Raw genomic sequence first — 21,045 nt, 5'->3', positions numbered from 1 at the left:
TTGAATAATGCTTCTAGACCAGAGATTTTTTGTCACAAAATCTAGGTATGCTAAAGCTATGTTTTTTTTTTCAATCAACTAAAAACATAAGAAATATGACTCTTGAAATGATTCTTCAAACATCGTAAAAATTGCACGTAAAAATTGCATTTTTAAACCGTTCAGACGAATACGTAACAATTTTGAAAGGTTATTAAGAAAAACAGAAAACGTAGGGACATAGACTCATGGTTTCAATATTCTAGGGAAAAACAGGGGAATGTGGAACCTCTATTTAGTCAAAATTTTGTTGGTAAAATAAAACACAAGTACAATGAACAATTAAAAAAAACGGCGGTCCCGCGTCATTACAGCTCATCAGGTTGACACTTGTAATATTGACAGACACACGCACAAACAAACATGTTGACACATATATCAGAATAAGTAATATTTGTACCAACTTACCGTAAAGTTACTTATGGCAATAACGATTCTCGATAAATTAAACAGATGAACTTGTCGACTTTTAGGCTCGTGAAAATCGCAAATGTTAAAGACGGGTGAGCCGACATACTTCCGCAAATATCGTAACCCTACCCGGCCCTCTATCTGTAACAGCAAATATTAATTAATTGACAGCAGCTGTCAGTGTGACACAAGGCAAGACGCGCACTGTCAAAACAGCGGATAGCGGTACGATCCCACGTACGGCAGAGTTTCAGTAACAAGGTTGTTGGTCTGGCCGGCGACTTCGTGTAAAGCCTCTGGTGTGGCAAGAGGTTATGAATAGAGCGGATCACTCATTATCCTCCTGTTACAAAAAAAGAAGAGATAGTTCTTGCATGGCAATGGATGTTAGTAGATTGGGCCAAGTAAAAAATAAGACTGCTTGTATGAAAGGTCGATGCGACCCAGAGACATCAGGAAAGTAAGTCAGGAGCAAACCAGCAATATATTTTGGTGTGGAGTATTCATGTAGGTTCCAGGCTGACCATAGGTGATGCTTTGTGGTCACCGCGACCCATGTTCACTGGTTAGGTGGAGTGTGAAGCGTGGCAAATGTTTTAGCGTAGTCTCTGTCAACATCTTTGGGAGAGTAATGATGCGTATTACTAAACATTCCATGGCTATGGGTGCCAGCATTCAGATAAGTGTACGAACGAATGCCATACATGCAGATGGTGGCGTGTGGTGTGAGGATAGAAGTCGGTGAGGAGGATCAGGTTAACAGCTCTTCGGAACTCTTAGGTTCTCTCTTTTATTACCTACACATTACAATATGGTCAATTGTTCAATTCGAATTCCTGGGAAGGATCTAGATCGTTACCTCATCGTCTTGCAGCTCAACAAACTGCGCCAAGTCTTGCATATCAGAGAACATGTACACCTTCCCCCGCGTAGTCTTAGTCAAGCTTGCTGACGTCACATTCCGGGGACGTGCCTCCTCTATTTGCAAAGCTTGTAAGTACCGTTTCTTTCGAACTGTTTGTTGAACACTACAAATTGAAGACCAAAGCCAATATAGTTTTAGCAATACACGAGAGACGAGATGGCGCCACGATTGTGCGTCTGCCCTAAATTATAAACCAATCGACAAATCGTTATTCATTTGCCATGTGCAGCGCCAATATGACAGTTAACAGTCAACTACCTCACTGGGTGACTCTCTCACTCCGTGGACACGGAATCCATAAAAGTAAAGTGTACGCCTGCGACTTTAATTGCGGCGTGCCTTTAATTCGCGCTCTCTTGGAACATCTAAAAAAAATTCAATAAAACTATCTTAGTTATTTTTTGGCTTTTGCCTGGAGTAGCACTTTTCCACCCTATGCAATTGTTGACGCATTACGCATGCGTTATTATTTTTCCCTCCCTCTGCAGCAACCTACCTTTTTTACTGTATCGTCTGTTTCATTGAATTCCAGCGATGCAAACTTCGGTATTACGAATTTGTCTGAACCTACCGGTACAGGTGTGGTAAAAAATAAGATACGCAACAACGGAGGGAAAAAGGGCATCTCAAGCCGCGTACAAAATGTCATCTAAGTCCTAGGTGAGGAAGCTATGTCCTACTTCCCTCCCTAGGTATGTAATAAACTATTGCTATTTAACCCTGATACAATATCAGGTGTACAAATATTCCTGCTAATCGGTACCTAGTGTAGTTACCGTGTGAAAGGGTAACAAACAAACATTCGCGTATATATTGCAAATTATTAGCTGTCTTGCCAAACAAAAGTAAATAATAATTTAAATTTTCTATCGGTCTGATCACTACCAAACTTCACAGTAGATAAAGTCGCTGGCTTGTCTTTGAAGATTTACTAAGAATTTTATCAAAAGGACCAACCATAATTCGTATTAGATGTGCTTTAGAAGATATTTTATTTTCTGTTTATTATTTGGAAACAGTTTTTAAACATAAATAAGCTTTCTTATTATTTTTCTATGGAACAGGAAGACAGAAATGACGTGAATCGCAGGCTCGTTGTCTCTTGGCACGCTCTCCTGGGGGGCCGGTGAGCTATCGACCTTTTATAATAGTTGGCCAACAGTCGCGATCTCAATTTTCATTTGTGCTAAAAATAGATCGTGTGGGCAAATGACTGTTATTTTGTCGACTAAATATTCACAATTATAATAGAAAAAATTATTAGATGAAATTATTATTACTTATCGTTTACCGAAATAAGACAGTCCAACACTTTTTGTGTCCTCACGAGTGTGATTTATTCCGTAGTATGAAGAAGCGAACGCGTCCGAATGTTGTGTGTGTTGCGACCACGCTTTACAGAATAGGGCCGCGCGCCACGTCTGTTACGACCATCCGTCATATGTATGTTACCCTCATTTAGGCCGTCTTCCGCTATCTAGTCTCATGGAAGGTTATGGGCCATAATACATAGAAACAGGCAAATATCTTACGATTTGTATTGGGAATGGTTGTTTAAGGACTAAGATAAATCCAAAACTTACAAAAAACATTAGTTCATTAAAATACCTTTCATGTTCATCCAAGGCTTTCTCATTTTTGACAGGCGTTGTGTTTAACAGACCCGCCATCACGGGCGCTGCTTTTACAACATTTTCAAATGATTTGTGGTTCACGAGTGACGCAGTTTCTGTCGAGCTAGTCAACAAAGTTTTCGCTGTATTTTACTTTATATTAATGTAGTTATAAAGGTTAAAGTTGACTTGGTGGTAGGTAATTACCATCACCACATTTAATTATTAGCGGAATGCGAGGACGCGCTGCCGTGATGAAGGATGTGAGGTGAGGACGGAGTGAGGACGTTTTTAAGCAAACTTTTTGAAAAACTCTGGTATTTTTTTTATATAACAGGGGGCAAACGGGCAAGAGGCTCACGGGATGGGGAGAGGTGAGGCAACCGCCCATGGACATCCGCAACAACAGGTGTGTCAAGAAATGCGTTGCCGGCCTTTAAGGTGGGAGTATGCTTTTTTCTTGAAGGTCCCTAAGTCGTATCTGTTCGGAAAAACCGCAGCCGGTAATTGATTCCACAAAGTGGCTGTGCGAGGCAAGAAATTTCTAACGAAACGCGCGGTTGTGGAATGCCAGACGTCTACGTGGTGCGGGAATTTATATAAAAGGTTTTATTATGACAATAAGGGACGAGAAGAGCAATACGTTCAGCTGATTGTCCCTGCCCATTTCAATGCAGTACCGCATAGGATTCTTGAAAAATCCAAAAATTGATGCCCACACTCGTCACCTTGAGACATAAGATGTTAAGTCTCATTTGCCCAGTGATTTCACTAGCTATCCCTAGCCCTTCAGACCGAAACACAATAATGCGTACACATTACTGCTTCACGGCTGAAAAAGCCGTTGTGGTACCCAGAATCTAGGCGGAATCCTGTGCACAGGAGCCTCTGGTATAATTATTTATCACCACTCTACACTAAGTCGTTGCTGGTCATCCGTTAAATCATGCGATATCCATTAATGCTAATTTTCCAAAGCTTCAGGTCATACCAATACCTATTGCAGTACGAATGTACTGACACTTAATTATCACTTATTCAAAAAAAACAAATCTTATAACTATATTTACAATACTTAAATTAAAACTATCATTACGGGGTATGTATCAAGAATACTGGGAACTTATCCGCGTTGGATAGCTAGGCTGATCCGTTGACCCAAATAGCTGCCAGCGCTTGTGTTTCCAGTAGCCCTATTGAGGCGAGAAGATTATACTTTGTACACTCTCCGCGATTCTGGGCCCCACGGGCCATGTGTCTCAACACCAAATGGCACAAAGATGTAAGACTCATTGAGACCGACATATAAATATACCACAGCATACTGTTATTGTTTTTGAAATAATTTTATTACAATTGGCCAGTCCAGGAACATTCAGCATGACCCACGTATTGTGCAACATTGCCGCGGCTGGTTGCGGCGTGAGCGTGGACTTCAGAATTGGGTTCGGAATGACGTGAAAATTATTTGATATTTTTGTATCGCTAAAATAATTATTTATTAAATTAAATACCACATGTAACTTACCGAGTTAATTCAAACATCAACGAATATTATAATGTTTGCAAGAAGTAGGATCCTTTATATTATTATAGTATAGAGAAAGTTGTGTAGAAGGTGTGAATATTTATACCTTTCTGATTCCGTAAAATAAACTTTTATATCTTCATAATCTAAAACGTTAATTATATTATTTATGTTATAATCTAAATGAAAGGTGCTTATATCTAATTATAACTTTAAAAGACAAAAAATAATGTATCACGAGGCATGTTCAGAGTTGTTCGGGATACCAGCGGTGATATTCCACCACCGGACAATATGCCAAAATTCCACCCGCTAAATATTGACGTCTGGCGTTCTATAACCCCATTGTTTGTTTGTTTTCTGCTGTTTTCCCGAACCAATACGACTTAGGGTATAAATCTTCAAGCTCAGAGCATAGGCACTCCCAACTTCAACTTCGGCAACGCATCACTTGACACCTGGTGTTGCTGATGTCCATGGGCGGTTGCCTCACGTGAGACTCTTGTCCGTTTTAGCCCTGTTATATAAAAAGAGATAACAATTATAGTTGAAAAGCTATACATTCACCGTAGGTATAAATAATAGGGGTTAAAGTATGAAATTGCCGTTTTAATACTAATAATAGGTACTTTGAATTGATATATTATATATCGAAAGCTTTACCTGATAAGAGCGGCGATGCAATTCCACAAAACAGCTCTCAACTCAAAAGAGTACAATACATTGCTTAAAAACCGAGTTTACAAATTGCCTGTTACTACTGCCAAAACTGCATTTGCATGTCGCTTTCCAACCTTTTTTTACCCCCGGATTTATAATAAACTGGTCCAGCTATGTAAATTTAAAGAACACCCCATTTTCAAGGCTAAAGAGCTTCTATCAAAATATTTAATACAACTATCCTATATGGAAACTGAAAATATTCTTAAGGTACAATCCTAAAAAATACACACATACACATATACACAATACACACACTTTCACTTTATTACTTTTAGTTTATTTCTTTATATGATAAGTTAAATTTTAGTAATCAGCTTGTTGTCATTAGCCGCTTGTATATTTTTATTTGCAACGCCTAGTGTGGGGGTCAGTTTAAAACGTTAATTTGTACATGAAAAGTGCGAAATAAATGATTTTGTATTTTTTTTTTGTATATAGAACCTTAATGGCTTGAGATTTTTGATTTTTGAGTGAAACTTTTCTCGCGTGGTGCCTACGTGTTCTTCTTTTAAAAAATGTAATAACCTCATACAGCACCAGAAACCATTTTAACTCTATAGGAACTGAAATTAGAAAACATTCGTCACCCTCTGTATTTTCAAACATTCACCACCCAGACGGACAACCATATATTCGTGATTTAGACAATTATTTACTACGTGATAAGAGGTTTTCTTCTCAGGAGTCGCACAAAATGCTTTCACACAGTTTGTCGAATTTAGATCACCACAGTTCTATTGCAAAGGCATAAATGAACTTCCTATTAGATGGCAGCAATGTATATATAAAAATGATAATTATTTTGTTTAAATAATATGTTTAGTTTAAAAATTCAATTTTTCAGTACAAATCGGCAATTTTGTACTTTAACCCCTAATATCAATCATTAATACGTACAGTTAGTTTAAGTGTTACTGTTAAATCCGTAGGTATTTATACTAAATATATTTTGTCTAGTTAAAACTAGTTTCTACTAAATAGTTCTCCTGTCCAACTTCAATGAAGGTACAAACCTTCCCCAGTAGTATTTAGTGCATCACCGGCCGCGTCGTCGGAGTCAGACGACATGGTCGTGTTCATTAGACTGGCGCGGGCGGTTGTATCATTGTTGTTCACTCTCGACATTTCAATGTTCCTCCTCATTTCATTTATTGCACTTGTGCTGGACCTTTCAGAAGAACCGCTTCACAAATAAAAGAATATTATCTATACTAATATTATAAAGCTGCAGTGTTTGTTTGTTTGTTTGAACGCGCTAATCTCTGATACTACTGGTCCGATTTGAATGATTCTTTCAGTGTTGGGTAGTCCATTTATCGAGGAAGGCTATAGGCTATGTTTTTTTTTCAAAATTAGGGATCCGTAATAAAATTGCTATTTTGTAACACAAGGTGTAAAATCGAAAACCGTTTTTTGCGTGCGCTGCAAAAACTATTGACAATAGAACAAAATGATGTACAGGCTATAATATAGGCAATATTTTATTACTTATAAAACTGTCGCGTGAATTATACTTTATATGGCAAAACAACGTTTGCCGGGACAGCTAGTTTAATATAAGAAAGAAGTTTACGAAGATTTTTTTAAGTTTAGCTTTGTAGTACGTGGAAGAAAGCTTCTTGAAAACCGCACTGTGGAGCTTCCCTGACTATTTTCATTATGTACATGTATGTCCTCTTATAACTTTTGAACGGCTTGAAAAAATGCGAAAGGACTTGACCAAGATTAGACCAGACTTAGATTTTGAATACAATTCGGACCGATTCGAACCGGTAGATTTTGAAAAATCTCAAAACAACTGAGAAAAAAAAATTTTCTAAATGTGTTTTTTCTTGGAATAAATCATAAACGGCTTTACCGATCGAGTGAAATCTGCGTGAAAATCGGGTTATTCAACTGAGTCAATCGTTTTCCTAATTTTTTGTACTTCCTTTATGAAATTTAAGGAGAAAAGTTTTTTTTTTATACTTCAGACACTTGGCCTGTGCGACTCGAGGGGGCAAATAGCTACCAGGCACTCCAAGGTTGGAGCTAATATCTTATGGTCCACGAATTAGAATATTATTATTCTTTTTTTTATGGAAAGGATGACAAACAAGCGTACAGGTCACATAGTGTTAAGTGATCACCGCCGCCCACATTCTCTTGCAACACCAGAGGAATCACAGGGCCGTTACCGGCATTTAAGGAAGGTTTACGCGAAGGTACCCATGTAGTCAGCGGTGGATTTACACTAGGGGCAGTTGGGGCGAGTGCCCAGGGCGGCAATTTTTTTAGGATGGCAAAATTTTGAAAGTAAAAAAAAAATTTTAGTCTTATCAAGATTGCTAAATATAATCAATTAATTCTGTTTAAAAAAAGTCAGACGTGTTATGGTCACCGAATAGTGTCAAATTTATAATTGTTAGAAAAAAACAAATATTTATTCATGTTATTAGAATATATGACATATAATAAAGTTTCTGCAATAAATTCGTTATTTTAGTTTTGAAATATAAAATATATAAACTATAAGTTTATGTAAAAGTCCAGTATTGGGACGGATTTTTTTCCGGAGCCCAGGGGCGGCATTAAGTTTAAATCCGGCACTGCATGTAGTTAACAAATTAATAAATATCGCACTAGTTGAAGCTTACAATGATAGTTACACTAATAATTATTCACCTTTCAGATGCGGAAGAAGCTGTACTATAGTCCTTTCTTGTACCATCACCACTTGTTTCGTAACCTAGCATTCTTGTTGGAGCTCTATAAGCTGTAAAGTAAATACTGTGTAGTTATAAGTCTGACGACCTGTATAGCCGAGTGGTTAGCGATCCTACCTACTAAGCTAGAGGTCCCGGGTTCGAACCCTGGTAGGTGCAAGCATTTATATGATGAATATGGATGTCTGTTTCCGAGTCATGGATGTTTAAATGTATTTATGTATGTTTATATGAATTTATGTATGTTTAAGTAAATATATTGTATTAAATATATCGTTGTCTTGTAACCCATAACACAGGATATATATTCCTACTTGGGGCAAGATAATTTGTGTAAAAAGTGTGTCAATATTATTATAAAGTAACGGGATAACTACAAATTAGATAAAAATAATATAATTATACTTTGGTTAATTTTTAGTTGGTTTCTTTCTTACTTTTACGTGACAGAACTACGATGACCCAAATAAAGCTTAGTATCTTCTGGAAGGATGTGCTGAGAAAATTTCAGCTTTTATAATCTTGCCAAAAAAAGAACTGTTAATCGGATAGCTAGAAAACATAGGTTTACTCTTTTGGTATAATCTAAAGATTATTTCTTCTAATTTAACTTCATCAAAATCGGTGCAGGTGTTCAGTAGTCCGCAGTTAAAATAAACACATTCCTACTATACGGACACGCTCACGAAATGTGACAGAAATTAGACTAGCGACAATTGTGGGCATTTATTTTGTTTATAATATGTGGAGGTAACTTTGGTGACAAACTCGAAAACAAGCCGACTCACTGAAGCGCGAAAGATTTTATTTAAAGTTATATTTTACAATGCTTTATTGTATACTAGCTGACCCAACAGACGTTGTTCTGTGTATAATAAAAAAAATGCTGTGTTTTTATGAATTTGTCACTAATATTTCATAACAACAAGAATTATTTTGTAAAATATGCTTCCTGTCATAGACGTTCTATATATTATGTATAGAACGTCTGCCTCTTGTTAACTATAATGAAATTGTTTCACAGCAGAACTGTCAAACCGTGCGTCAATAAATTCTCTCACAGAAAATATGTCCATACAAAACAAATATTGGAAATATAAATAATTATGGGTCCGAATAAATCAAAATAAAAAATATCCTATATCTTAAGTTGGACTAAACTGCACTCCATGAAGTAATCCCCATTTAAATCCGTTCATTAGTTAAGGAGTCCATCGCGGACAAACAACGTGTCACATAATTTATAATATCTGGCCGACCGAGCCTTGCTCGGATCTTTAAGAATATACATAACTTGAACAAAAACGACATCTGGATTCGAACCGGGGTCTTCTGCTTTCCGGATCACCCAATGTCCCATCTGAGCTATTATAGTCTTATATAAAGTGGCGAAACTTACCTTTGTATTCTAATGTTATTGTAGCTGTTTCTAATTCAAACACGGATACAACGATTTTTTTTTAATTGAAACCTAGCTAGATCGATTTCTCGCCCCCGAAACTACCTGTATACTAAATTTCATTAAAATCGTTGGAGCCGTTTCCGAGATTCAGATTATATATATATATACAAGAATTGCTCATTTAAAGATAGAAGATATATAAAGATTGGTCAAGCTGGAGTCACTGAGTACTATTAATGACGCTGTAATTGATCAAATTAAATTATATAATTTAACTTCCGAGTACTTAAACTGCAAACATTTACCAGGTGAGGCTGAACATTACAATCTGGACTGAAAAATATATAGTATTTTCTTCTATCATCGATTATTATTTAAAGGGAATGAGGCGGACACCCTCAGGCTCTTTAATTATAAATGTTTATTTTACGATATTACATTGTAATCCATATTTATATTTAAAAAAAAGCCCGCTGAGTTTCTTGCGCCCGTTCTTCTCAGGTCTGAGGCATTCTATTTTGAATCCTATTTTGCATAAAAATATTTGAATTTGAACTTTAGTCCGGTCAATTTAGACATTCGAAGTAAAGTCCCAACAAGCTAAAAATCAGTGAAATTGTTCAAAATATAATTAAAAACAATGTTTAAAAGTTTCCCATCATTCCCTTGCATGGAAAAAAAATTATTCAGAGTTTTTCGCGATTTTCAGCAAAACGGTAAGTTTTAAACATTGTTTGTAATTAATTTTTGAACAATTTCACCGATTTTCACAGATCTTAATCTCACAACCGTGACAACAACTTTATATTTAAGAGTAGAACAAATCTAGCTTCAAATATCGTTCATACGTCTATATTTAAGCCTTGTTCGATATGAGGCCAAAACCTGTGCATAAAATAACATTAAAAGACTCGGGAGGTGGACTGTGGACACAAAGATGATGCTCATACTATCACACCGCTTAGATAAAAATTAATACGTCTAGAATCTGGATAGAGTCTCTTTCTGTTAGATAACCGATAAAAACAGGCCAGGAATATTAGTTTAGTGTGCGTGACAAGCTACGTCTTACACTCGATTTGTATTGCAACTCTGTTTAAGTGTGTGTGAATTGCTCTGAAATTAGAGGGTAGTTTTAAAAGTCTACTTTTTTCGATGTTATCAGACGTACAAATGATCTTAATCATAATGTTTGTTTTGTTCAGTTTAATGCCATGTGGCTATTAAGCCACATGGCATTAAACACGTATTAACGTGATCCGTGATCCAGTATATACTATCTCTGTCTTGATAATCGTGTATAAAAGAGACAAAACATGCTTGATAACGGATTACGTATTGAGACTCAGACGACATTACATGAAATTCACAATAAAAGGTGAAGAGCGAGTCGGACTAGCACATGTAGGGGTCTGTACCACTATCTATTTTTAATTATTTTATTTTATTGGAAATAACAAACACTAATTATACATGATAACTTACTTAATAATTACAATTCTTATAATATAAATACATGGATAATCAAAGTCTACGTTATCCACAGATTACTTATTCGTGTTGGAAAAACAAATTCACTAAAATCACCTTATCACAAAGGTTTTACAATACATACACATATACAAGTGTCCCAAAGGTATGGGACATGAAGGGAAAGTACCTTAAATATCGATGATAGGCTATTTTAGTGAAAGAAGACTTTATGTTAGTTTTAAAAGTAAGAAATTCTGCATTCAAAGATTTTCTAAAAATTACTTGCCTAGTCTGGGAATCGAACCGACTTAAATGTAAAAAAAAACACCCCTACTCTTATGATGCCAATCGAAAGAATGGCCAAAAACTAATAACTCTTCTTGAGTAACATCGTATTTTAAAAGAAAGTAGTGGGTATTTTTTTGTAAATTAATAAATTAAATGCTCAAAATATGATCCCTCTTGTCTTACGCAAATCGCCAATATTTTAATGAGTCCGCTACCTGTTGATTTTCTTATCATTTTATGGTGAATACTCGATATGATACGGCACAATTCTGTTTGTAACTCGCCCACGTTCTCGTATCGCTTTTTGTATAGCATATCTTTTACGTATCCCCAAAAGAAGAAATCTAATGGTGTAAGGTCCGGGGATCTGGCCGGCCATCTAATCGGTCCATGCGTACGAAGCCAAGTAGGAAAACATTCATTTTACGTTGTTCCTTTCTTTTAAAATACTATGTTACTTAAAAAGAGTTATTAGTTTTTGGCCATTCTTTCGATTGGCATTATAAAAGTAGGAGTGATTTTTTTTTTCATTCCAGTCGGTATGATTCCCAGACGAGGCAAGTAAATTTTAGAAAATCTTTGAATGCAGAAGTACTAACTTTTAAAAATAACATAAAGTCTTCTTTCAGTAAAATAGCCTATCTTCGATATTTAAGGTACTTTCCCTTCATGTCCCATAACTTTGGGACACCCTGTATATTTATACATATACATAGAATCATACACATATACATATTAATACTTATCCATATTATATAACAATATCAATCTAAGATTATGTAATTACTTTATGCAACTTGTTAAATATCAGTTTCATAAAGATAACCCACTCTTGTTTCTAGTATATCATTCTCAAAGAAGTTTGGGTTATTAGATGAGACCATCCTAGGAGAGCCATGTAGGTACTTTCTAAATACTTTCATTGTTACAGTTCCAATTGTGGTTCCACCATTAGTAATTCCACCTTCGCACGACACGCCACAAGTTAGGATATCATCCCCACCATCTGGATGTGTGGCGGTCCTCCACAGTGCGGTTTTCAAGGAGCTCTCTTCCACGTACTACAAAGCTGTGGAATGAACTGCCTTGTGCGGTGTTTCCGGGACGATACGACATGGGTACCTTCAAAAAAAAGCGCGTACACCTTCCTTAAAGGCCGGCAACGCTCCTGTTATTCCTCTGGTGTTGCAAGAGATAGTGGGCGGCGGTGATCACTTAACAACAAGTGACCCGTACGCTCGTTTGTCCTCCTATTCCATAAAAAAAAGTGGTACGAACTAAAATATTTCAAGATCGAAATTAACACCATTTTCTTGAAACGGCTAAGAGTAAAAGACTCAACTTGGTACTTACCGCTAATTGTGCCTTTGAGAAACAGATCCAATGTCCCCAAGTCCTGCGCAGGGATGCCAGTAGACGTTTCTGTGGTACTTATGCTTACTTTCTGTATCACATCGTAAATAAAATTCCATGAATCGTTGTTCCTGTTAGCTGTATTGTTATAAATCATAGATAGAAACTTGTTATCCATCGTTGGGAGGACCTTGGGGGCTGTAGTAAGCGGTGGTTGTTTCTCAGACGACAACCTGGAAGCGAAAGAACAGCGAGTGTTGTGTGGTAGCTTCAAACTCTTTTTTTTTTAATGAAAATAAGGGACGAGACGAGCAGGGCGCTCAGCTGCTGGTAATTGATACGCCCCACCCAGTACAATGCAGTGCGGCTCAGGATTCTTGAAAAACCAAAAAATTCTAAGCGGCACTACGATTGCGCTCGTCACCTTGAGACATAAGATGTTAAGTCTCATTTGCCCAGTAATTTCATTAGCTACGGCGACCTTCAGACCGAAAGACAGTAATGGTTACACTTTAATGCTTCACGGCAGGAATAGGCGCCGTTTTGGTACCCATAATCTAGCCGGCTTCATGTGCAAAGGAGCCTCCCACTGGTAAAAGGGCGCCGCAAGGGCTGCCTATTTTAGTAGTAACATAACATGTGTAACACAAATAGTGAGTCAACTCGGCGACTAGAAGAAGCAACGATATATGGGGGAAATGGAGGTATTTTGAAGAGCAGCGCCTCCGACCTGCCCGCGTAGTCATCTGTACCGGTTCGCAAGCGAAAAAAGGTGAGAAAATGTAAAAAAATGTATTTTTGGAACCGGTGTCCTCCCGCCGCGGCCCAGCTCTTGCCTCGTCAATCGCACGTGCGAAACAGCACATCTCACCTATAACTATGTATGTAGTTACAAACCTACTTTCACTGACGTCGAGTAAATATAAAATAAGTATAATTAACTATATTATATTAATTATTAAGTTGTAGAAGAATACGCAATACTTTTCAGTGCAAGTTAAATTGTTTTAAAATAGTTTTTTTTGATTTAGTGAATCCGAAGTACTAACGAATTTGTCTGAATATGTGTAGTCCTACTAAATGTGCTGGTTATATGAGACAGCAGCGTTTAAATGAAACCAGCGAATTCAGGGAGAAACGCCTATCTCAATAGAGGAAATCTACCTCGAGGACAATTTCAAAAAATACTTGCGAACAGCGCAATACATATAAAACTTGTGTCATTTTGCATCGAACGTAAGTGCATTGCGATTTGATTACAGACAATTAGAAATTCCGTGACAGATCGCACCCTTACTGTAAGCCATTAAGGATTTCCATTGACCATCATTTTCCTGTCGCCGAATTCCACCTTCGCACGACACGCCACAAGTTAGGATATCATCCCCACCATCTGGATGTGTGGCGGTCCTCCACAGTGCGGTTTTCAAGGAGCTTTCTTCCACGTACTACAAAGCTGTGGAATGAGCTTCCTTGTGCGGTGTTTCCGGGACGATACGACATGGTTACCTTCAAAAAAAGCGCGTACACCTTCCTTAAAGGCCGGCAACGCTCTTGTGATTCCTCTGGTGTTGCAAGAGAATGTGGGCGGCGGTGATCACTTAACACCAGGTGACCCGTACGCTCGTTTGTCCTCCTATTCCATAAAAATAAAAAATAAATATTCGACTGCAACAATTACTTGACCATAGCGACATTACGGTAGTGACTCAAATATCCGGATATCATCCCAATATTAGAAACTTACCAAACTCTTATCAAACTACCCTTGAATATTTACCAATAAAAAAATAATCATCGAAATCGGTTGGCGTGATATTGATGGCTATTCGTCCATTTGTGGCGCAGATGTACGTAATGCAAATTTAAGACTTATAATATGATCTTCTCATGCATGCCATCGTCAGAACTGAACCAAATTGGGACCATAAGGGAAGCACCAGAAGATCAAATAAAAAAAGAATCATTAAAATCGGTTCACCCAGTCGAAAGTTAAATTAATTTAAAAATACAGTGAAATTGAGAAAATCCTACTTTTTTTAAGTCGGTTAAAAATCTAAAGCTGATGGTAGCACATTTTCCCTTTTCGAAAATATACGACGTACGCTCACGGACTAGTAAAAAAAGAAGGACTCCGCGCCGTGATATTAGCAAGTGAAGCACCTTTATGCTCGTGTGTCTTCGGTTACGAGGTATGCCAGATACACAATTTTTTCTCCCTTAAATAATCATATATCCACAAATACTTTTATATTATTATTTTTACACTTTTTCACAACTCACGACGGCATTTTTAAAATATTTTATTGCGACGCAACCTGATCTGTCACAGACGATGGCAAATCTCATAATGGCAGCCGATCGGCTTGTATTAGTGTAAGTGTATGCATGGGGCTATTGTATTTACACGTTTACCGGCTTGTTTTAGTGCCTCACTGTTATGTAAGGTGACACGGAGTCCTTCTTATTTTACTCGTCCGTGTGTACGCTATGTAATTTTATGTATAATATTATGATTAATGATTGTTCCTATGTTAGCATTTAGCTCCATAGAGCTGTAGCTTGTACATACATACATACATACATATGTTTATAAATTTCGGGATAAGTTTGTTTTTCAGTAGATACAGGTTTATATTTTTTTCTAAATTTCAATCGCTTTGTAGATCCATAATATTTTCTCGGAAGTTTTCTTGTATTTGCAGTGCTGTAAGTTAACCTGTAACAAGTGAATAAAGAGTCAACATTACATCACAGTAAGTGATAAAATAATAATCTTAATATATATAATATGTGTATGCATATGTATGTTGAACTCCTCCTAACGGCTCAACCGATTTTTTAAATTTGACACGTGTGTACAGGACAACGTCTATCGGGTCCACTAGTATAATAATAAAAATCTTTATTGAGGCAACAGAGGCCCATATTTTGTTAGTTACAGGCTAAAAAACTATGTTAGTATGTTACAATTTATACGATTTTCTAAATTGCATATTAATTCATATTCAAATTCAAATATTTTTATTCAAAATAGGATGGATGTGGCATCACTTATTGAAAGTCAAAAAAACTACCGCCCATTCCAAAATGAATGCCTCAAGCCTGAGGAGAATGGGCGCAACAAACTCAGCGGGCTTTTTTTTCATCAAAAAATATGTTTATAACGTAATATTGTACAATTTATCTTATTATTTATAGCCTGAGGGAGGTCGCTCCATTCCCAATCTGTGTTATCATTAAGAAAGTCACTTATGTTATAGTAACCTTTACCACACAAACGTTTTTAACAATTTTTTGAGTAACGTAATACTTTTGTTTTGAACATTTTCTGGGTCGTATTGTAAAAGCATATACATCGCTCCACAAAAGACTTACTAACTCGACTTAGCCGAGTAGTAGGCACTATAGGCTTATGTCTGTTCCTGGTGTTAACATTATGGTTATGACAGTGTCTAGCAAATTTACTTTTGTACCTATGAACATTCATTACATTATCAAGAATATATTAATACACAATAACACAAAATAACTTATTTATTTATTACTTCATTATATACAATATTTCAAATTATTTACGTATGACTTAAATTACTAATAACGCTATTTATATATCACAATAATAATAAAATATAACTTAAATAATCTAACAAAATTAATTAATTACAAATAGAAAATATCATTAAGATCGCTATCGGCAGGTAAGGTGCCCATGAAGCTGGAACGTTACCTCTTTGTATAGCCAAACTTATCCTGTGACAGAGGTACGTACCAGATCTTGGGTCACCTGTTAAATCGGTTAGACGCCTCCCATCCACCCAATCGTGGACCCATCTTCTCCACCCCAAAGGGAACAAATATGTATCCATCACCGAGTGATGCATATTTCCTCCGCTTTAGGTTTTCGGCAGATTCCGCCGCTGCACCCCCCGATCTACATGAATGTTCAATATGAGAGGGGGCACAAGTCGCATCCCACACCAGTGGCTTTCCAAAATAACTTCGGAAACAATCTGAGACAGCGATGTTTTTATCGGACAATAATTGAATAAATCACTGCAATATGGGTGAATCCAGTTTTACCGCTATCTTAGTAAAGGACACTGTTTAAGCTCGAACGCAGCCTTGCCAGAACGGATTATGATGGCATAGAAATCATACGTTCGTGCTTCAGCAATCAAAGTAAAATGTTAGATCGTTTATACGTCTAGATAGACTATCGGCCGTTCCCAATATACTATCTACAGATAGATATAATTTACTACCTTCTACTGTCAGTAATTTGCTGTCAATAATCTGAAGCTGTCCCAATATACCCGAAAAGTCATTCTTATCGCCTTATATTGGTTCGCGTGAATTGAAATTTCCATACAAACTTCTATCGCTGGTAAGCTATACGTCGTCCCATTGACAGACAGCAAGTACGGAAAAGTTGAGTTACCGTTGATATGTGTATTGGGACAGAAACGTCAACGATAGTTACGATTTTATGGCCGTATGACAGCTGTGATAACGTCAAAAAAAATTGAGGTTGACAGTTCTCTCCTCTATTTTGAGCAAATCACGTACACTAACACAAATCGCGAGTGTAAGACGTAGCTTGTAACGCACACTAAACTAATATTGCTGTCATGTTTTTATCGGTTGTCTGACAGCATGAGACTCTATTTAGACGTATAAATTGTCTAAGGTGAAAATAATAATTGAATAATTCTATTGATTATTGCACGCCTCGAACGCAAAGCGAGGTTGTGCTTTATAACCGACCTGTCAAGGTCACACGATTTCCACTCTTTAAACTGCATTTTTTTTTCTATTACTCATACACATTATAAAAAGCACATCAATATAAAGCTGAGACACTAATGAATAATCCTGATACTTTTTTATGTTGTCGAATACGAATCAAAATAATAAAAAGGTCATTAAAAAAATTTATCGTGAACGTCCATTAGTCTGTGGTTCAAATAAACGGCGTAATACGAATATCTCGAGAACGACCTGACGAAACGACTTATTTTTTTTTTCACAATTTTCAGAATTAAGCAGAGCAGGTTTCTTTGGAAAATCACTACTGTAGGCTTTCTTGTTTTTTTTTAATGCTGGTGATTCGATTTTATTCGAAATTTAACTTTAAACAAAATATAGGATGAGCGTTCGAGACGTGCACTTTTGGATTTTCCAATTTTTATTTTATTTATTTAGATCACTGTGAACGCCGCCCTCAACTCATATATAAAAAACATTATCCATCAAGAACATAATATTAACAACAATATGTCAATCCCTTTGGGTGATTGACAAAAACAAATTTCGTTATTTATGTTGAGACCTTAGATTAAGGATTGGTCTCCGCTGCGCTCCAACTAGATACGGCAACTAATGCTACGCCCAAGTAGGCGTACTCGAGCCAGTCTCGAACAATGTGTGACGTGGACGTGCCACATGTTCTGTGAAACTTTGCTAATAATCGGAACTTAAATGCCGGGTTGCGTAGTTTAACTTTGTAAAAATAATACTACAAGAAATAAGAAAGACACTGGGATCACATATCATCAGTAAGTATTTAGTGTTTTATTTTTTTCAATGCAAAATAATACAATGCGTATGTTACAAATTTGAAAGATGCCATTGAGTGTCAAGATACCACACACACAAGTATCTAATAGTTGCCGTGATAAAGAAGCTAATGTTCTAAGGTAGTGTGCATCTAGTTGGAGAGTCCTATAAAGAAAATAAACACTAAAATAAGTTTTGTTCACAATATAGTTTCCACCATTAAAATAGAGCACATGGCAGCTATCTCTAGATATATTATAATATCGATCGGCTTGTCAGAGTTGTTAAGAGTATAGACGATGGCAACTTTTATAGTATGATCGTTCCTAACATTAATTGTCTCGTGCATTTTATTATTTCCTGTCTCTGACTCATTGACGCAACATGCTTTTTGTGAAATAATATTACACAAATAAAATTTGAAAAACAAAATTTTATCAACGATGCGGGATTCGAACCCACGACCTCAACTATAAAGTGTATCCTGTAGATGAAGCCACAACCTGAGAGTTGAACAAAGCAAACAGAATTTTATAACGAGGCGGTACTCGAACGGTTAGCTCAGTTGGTTAGAGCACCGTCACGGAGCATCGTTCATAAAATTTTGTTTTTCAAATTTTATTTGTGTATTAATCCTAGCAGTGAGGGTTATCACTTTAAAAAAAAACATAACATATTGTTTAAATAATAGTAATTTCTTGAGATATAGTGTGTAATGTAATTACAATTTTGATTTAACTTATGACGTTTGTCATGGGATCAATCATCAAATAATCCTGCAACCAGAAACTCTGCTTCATGTCTTTAAGATTAAAGTTATTATATTTTTTATAATCGCTAATAGAATGCTCGCAAAATAGCTTAATTTATTTTATTATAATTATTTTAGAGTCTGAACACTATTAGATAGGCGATCAGGGACGAGTGTAAGTTAAAACACTCAAAAAGAGTATTTTTGCCTGAAGATTGCTATTAATTAAAGAATAATATATTCACCTTGCGTCATGGGTGTTCTTTTTTAACCTCAGTTCTTCTAAACGGTTAGAGGGTGGAAGAGCATCATAGGGGTTCTTGATTGAGAACTGAAGCAGGGGTAGCACCGTTGTATCGTATGTGACGTCTTTTCTGAAAACACAATATATTCCTTTTTTTTATACAAAAATAAGGTACGAGACGAGCAGGACGTTCAGCTGTTGGTAATTGGTATGCCCTGCCCATTCAGTGCCTCTTAGGATTATTGAAAAACCCAAAAATTCTGAGCGGTACTATAATTGCGCTCGTCACCTTGAGACATAAGTTGTCAAGTCTCATTTACACAGTAATTTCACTAGCTACGGCGTCCTTCAGACCGAAACACAGTAATGCTTACACATTACTGCTTCACGGCATAAATATACGCCGTTATGGTACCCATAATATAGCCGGCATCCTGTGCAAAGGAGCCTCCCACTGGTGGTGTTTTAAGTCCGCACTCAACAGATTTAGAAGTGGGAGAGTCACGCAGCCGTCTTTTGACGTCAGTACAATCGGGCCAGACTCGTCCGGGTTAATTACCACACTCGCACAGAATACCGGCGTGAAGTAGCGGCCTAGTGCCGCTATGTTTCGCATAGGTTAGTGTCGAGGACCGGAGGCCATTCCCCCCCCCCCCCCCATCCCCAACAAAGATTATGAAAGCGGTCCCTAAAGAGATAGTACCCCAGGAGGGTACCGGCTCTACCAGAGTCGGAGAATCCCTCCCCGAGCACTCTAGCTCGGGCTGCCCTTCGTATTCTGGGGAGGGCACAGTACCGCGCATGACCAAGGACAAACGAGGCAGTAACACCACGGCACCCCGCTCCACACTCAACGTGGACTTTTGCAATATCAGGGGAATTCACTCCAACTTAAACGCCGTCCACCACCACCTTGAGACGGCGAAGCCGGCCTTGTGTTTCCTTACGGAGACGCAGATATCTCGACCTAGCGATACGTCATATTTAACGTACCCCGGGTACAAAATTGAGCACAATTTTTTGCCTCATGCCGGGGTATGTGTGTACGTTAGGGAGGATATCTGCTGTCGCTGTCTCGGCAATTTTGAGGGTAGGGACCTGTCCACTCTCTGGCTCCGCGTAGATTTAGAGGACCGCGTCCGCATCTATGCGTGTGTCTACAGGTAATAGGTCCATAGTGGTAACGCAGAAACCGATCATCTCATGGGCTGCGTTCAAGCGGCAATTGACGACGTGCTTGCACAGATCCCCTCCGCTGAAATCGTAGTCTTGGGTGATTTCAACGGGCACAATGCCGAATGGCTTGGATCAGGTACCACAGACTACGCAGGGCGATCTGTGCATAATTTTGCATTGGCGTACGATCTGTCCCAATTGGTTGAGTCGCCAACGCGGCTCCCGGATGTGGATAGCCACATGCCGTCCTTAATAGATCTTCTGCTGACTACACATCCCGATGGTTACCAGGTCATTGTCGACGCCCCTCTCGGAACGTCCAACCACCAGCGACCCGCCGCGTTTGGCACTACAAGTCAGCAGATTGGGATAGGATGCGTTCCTTTTTTGCATCCTACCCTTGGAGCAGGGTTTGTTTCCCTTCGGATGATCCTAGTGCCTGCGCCGTTGCAGTAGCCGATGTGATACTACAGGGCATGGATATTTTTATACCAAGCTCTGTAGTACCGATCGGTGGCAGATCACAGCCCTGGTTCGATGCGTCAGTTAAAGCAGCATCTGACTGCAAAAAACAGGCGTATCGAACTTGGGTTGCGGCGCTGGGCACAAAGGATCCGAACTGCATAGTTCTAAAGAGGAAATACAACCGTGCTTCCAGATTTTTTAAGCGGCAAATCGCCCGTGCAAAGTCAAAACACGTCGTCAAAATCGGCGAGCAGCTTTCCAGTTACCCGACCGGAACACGCAAGTTCTGGTCGTTGTCGAAAGCTGCTCTTGGTAACTTCAGCCAGCCGTCCATGCCACCGTTGCACATGAGGAATGACACCCTGGCCCATTCGGCAAAAGAGAAAGCCG

The 21,045-nt window shown here is 37.9% G+C and overlaps 1 protein-coding gene across 5 annotated transcripts in view; it reads right to left on the bottom strand.

The window, feature by feature from the left end:
- LOC126971348 (uncharacterized) overlaps positions 1–21,045 on the bottom strand; it is a 31,845-nt gene that overhangs the window by 4,899 nt on the left and 5,901 nt on the right. For 2 of the 5 annotated variants that reach the window (XM_050817603.1, XM_050817604.1), the window contains exons 4-12: positions 19,016–19,144; positions 15,045–15,179; positions 12,461–12,693; positions 7,904–7,994; positions 6,253–6,422; positions 4,623–4,662; positions 2,984–3,112; positions 1,310–1,478; positions 448–591 (exon numbers count right to left, since the gene is read on the bottom strand). In XM_050817603.1, the coding sequence (XP_050673560.1) occupies positions 448–591; positions 1,310–1,478; positions 2,984–3,112; positions 4,623–4,662; positions 6,253–6,422; positions 7,904–7,994; positions 12,461–12,693; positions 15,045–15,179; positions 19,016–19,144 (1,240 nt within the window). Of the gene's footprint in view, positions 1–447; positions 592–1,309; positions 1,479–2,983; positions 3,113–3,195; positions 3,340–4,516; positions 4,917–6,252; positions 6,423–7,903; positions 8,173–12,460; positions 12,694–15,044; positions 15,180–19,015; positions 19,145–21,045 lie in introns of those variants that run through there. The other 3 variants (XM_050817605.1, XM_050817606.1, XM_050817607.1) reach the window with 3 other exon arrangements.

This window comes from Leptidea sinapis, chromosome 23, assembly GCF_905404315.1.
Source record: "Leptidea sinapis chromosome 23, ilLepSina1.1, whole genome shotgun sequence".
In the NCBI taxonomy this organism is placed as follows: Eukaryota; Metazoa; Arthropoda; class Insecta; order Lepidoptera; family Pieridae; genus Leptidea; species Leptidea sinapis.
This window is presented reverse-complemented; position numbering and strand designations above follow the sequence as displayed.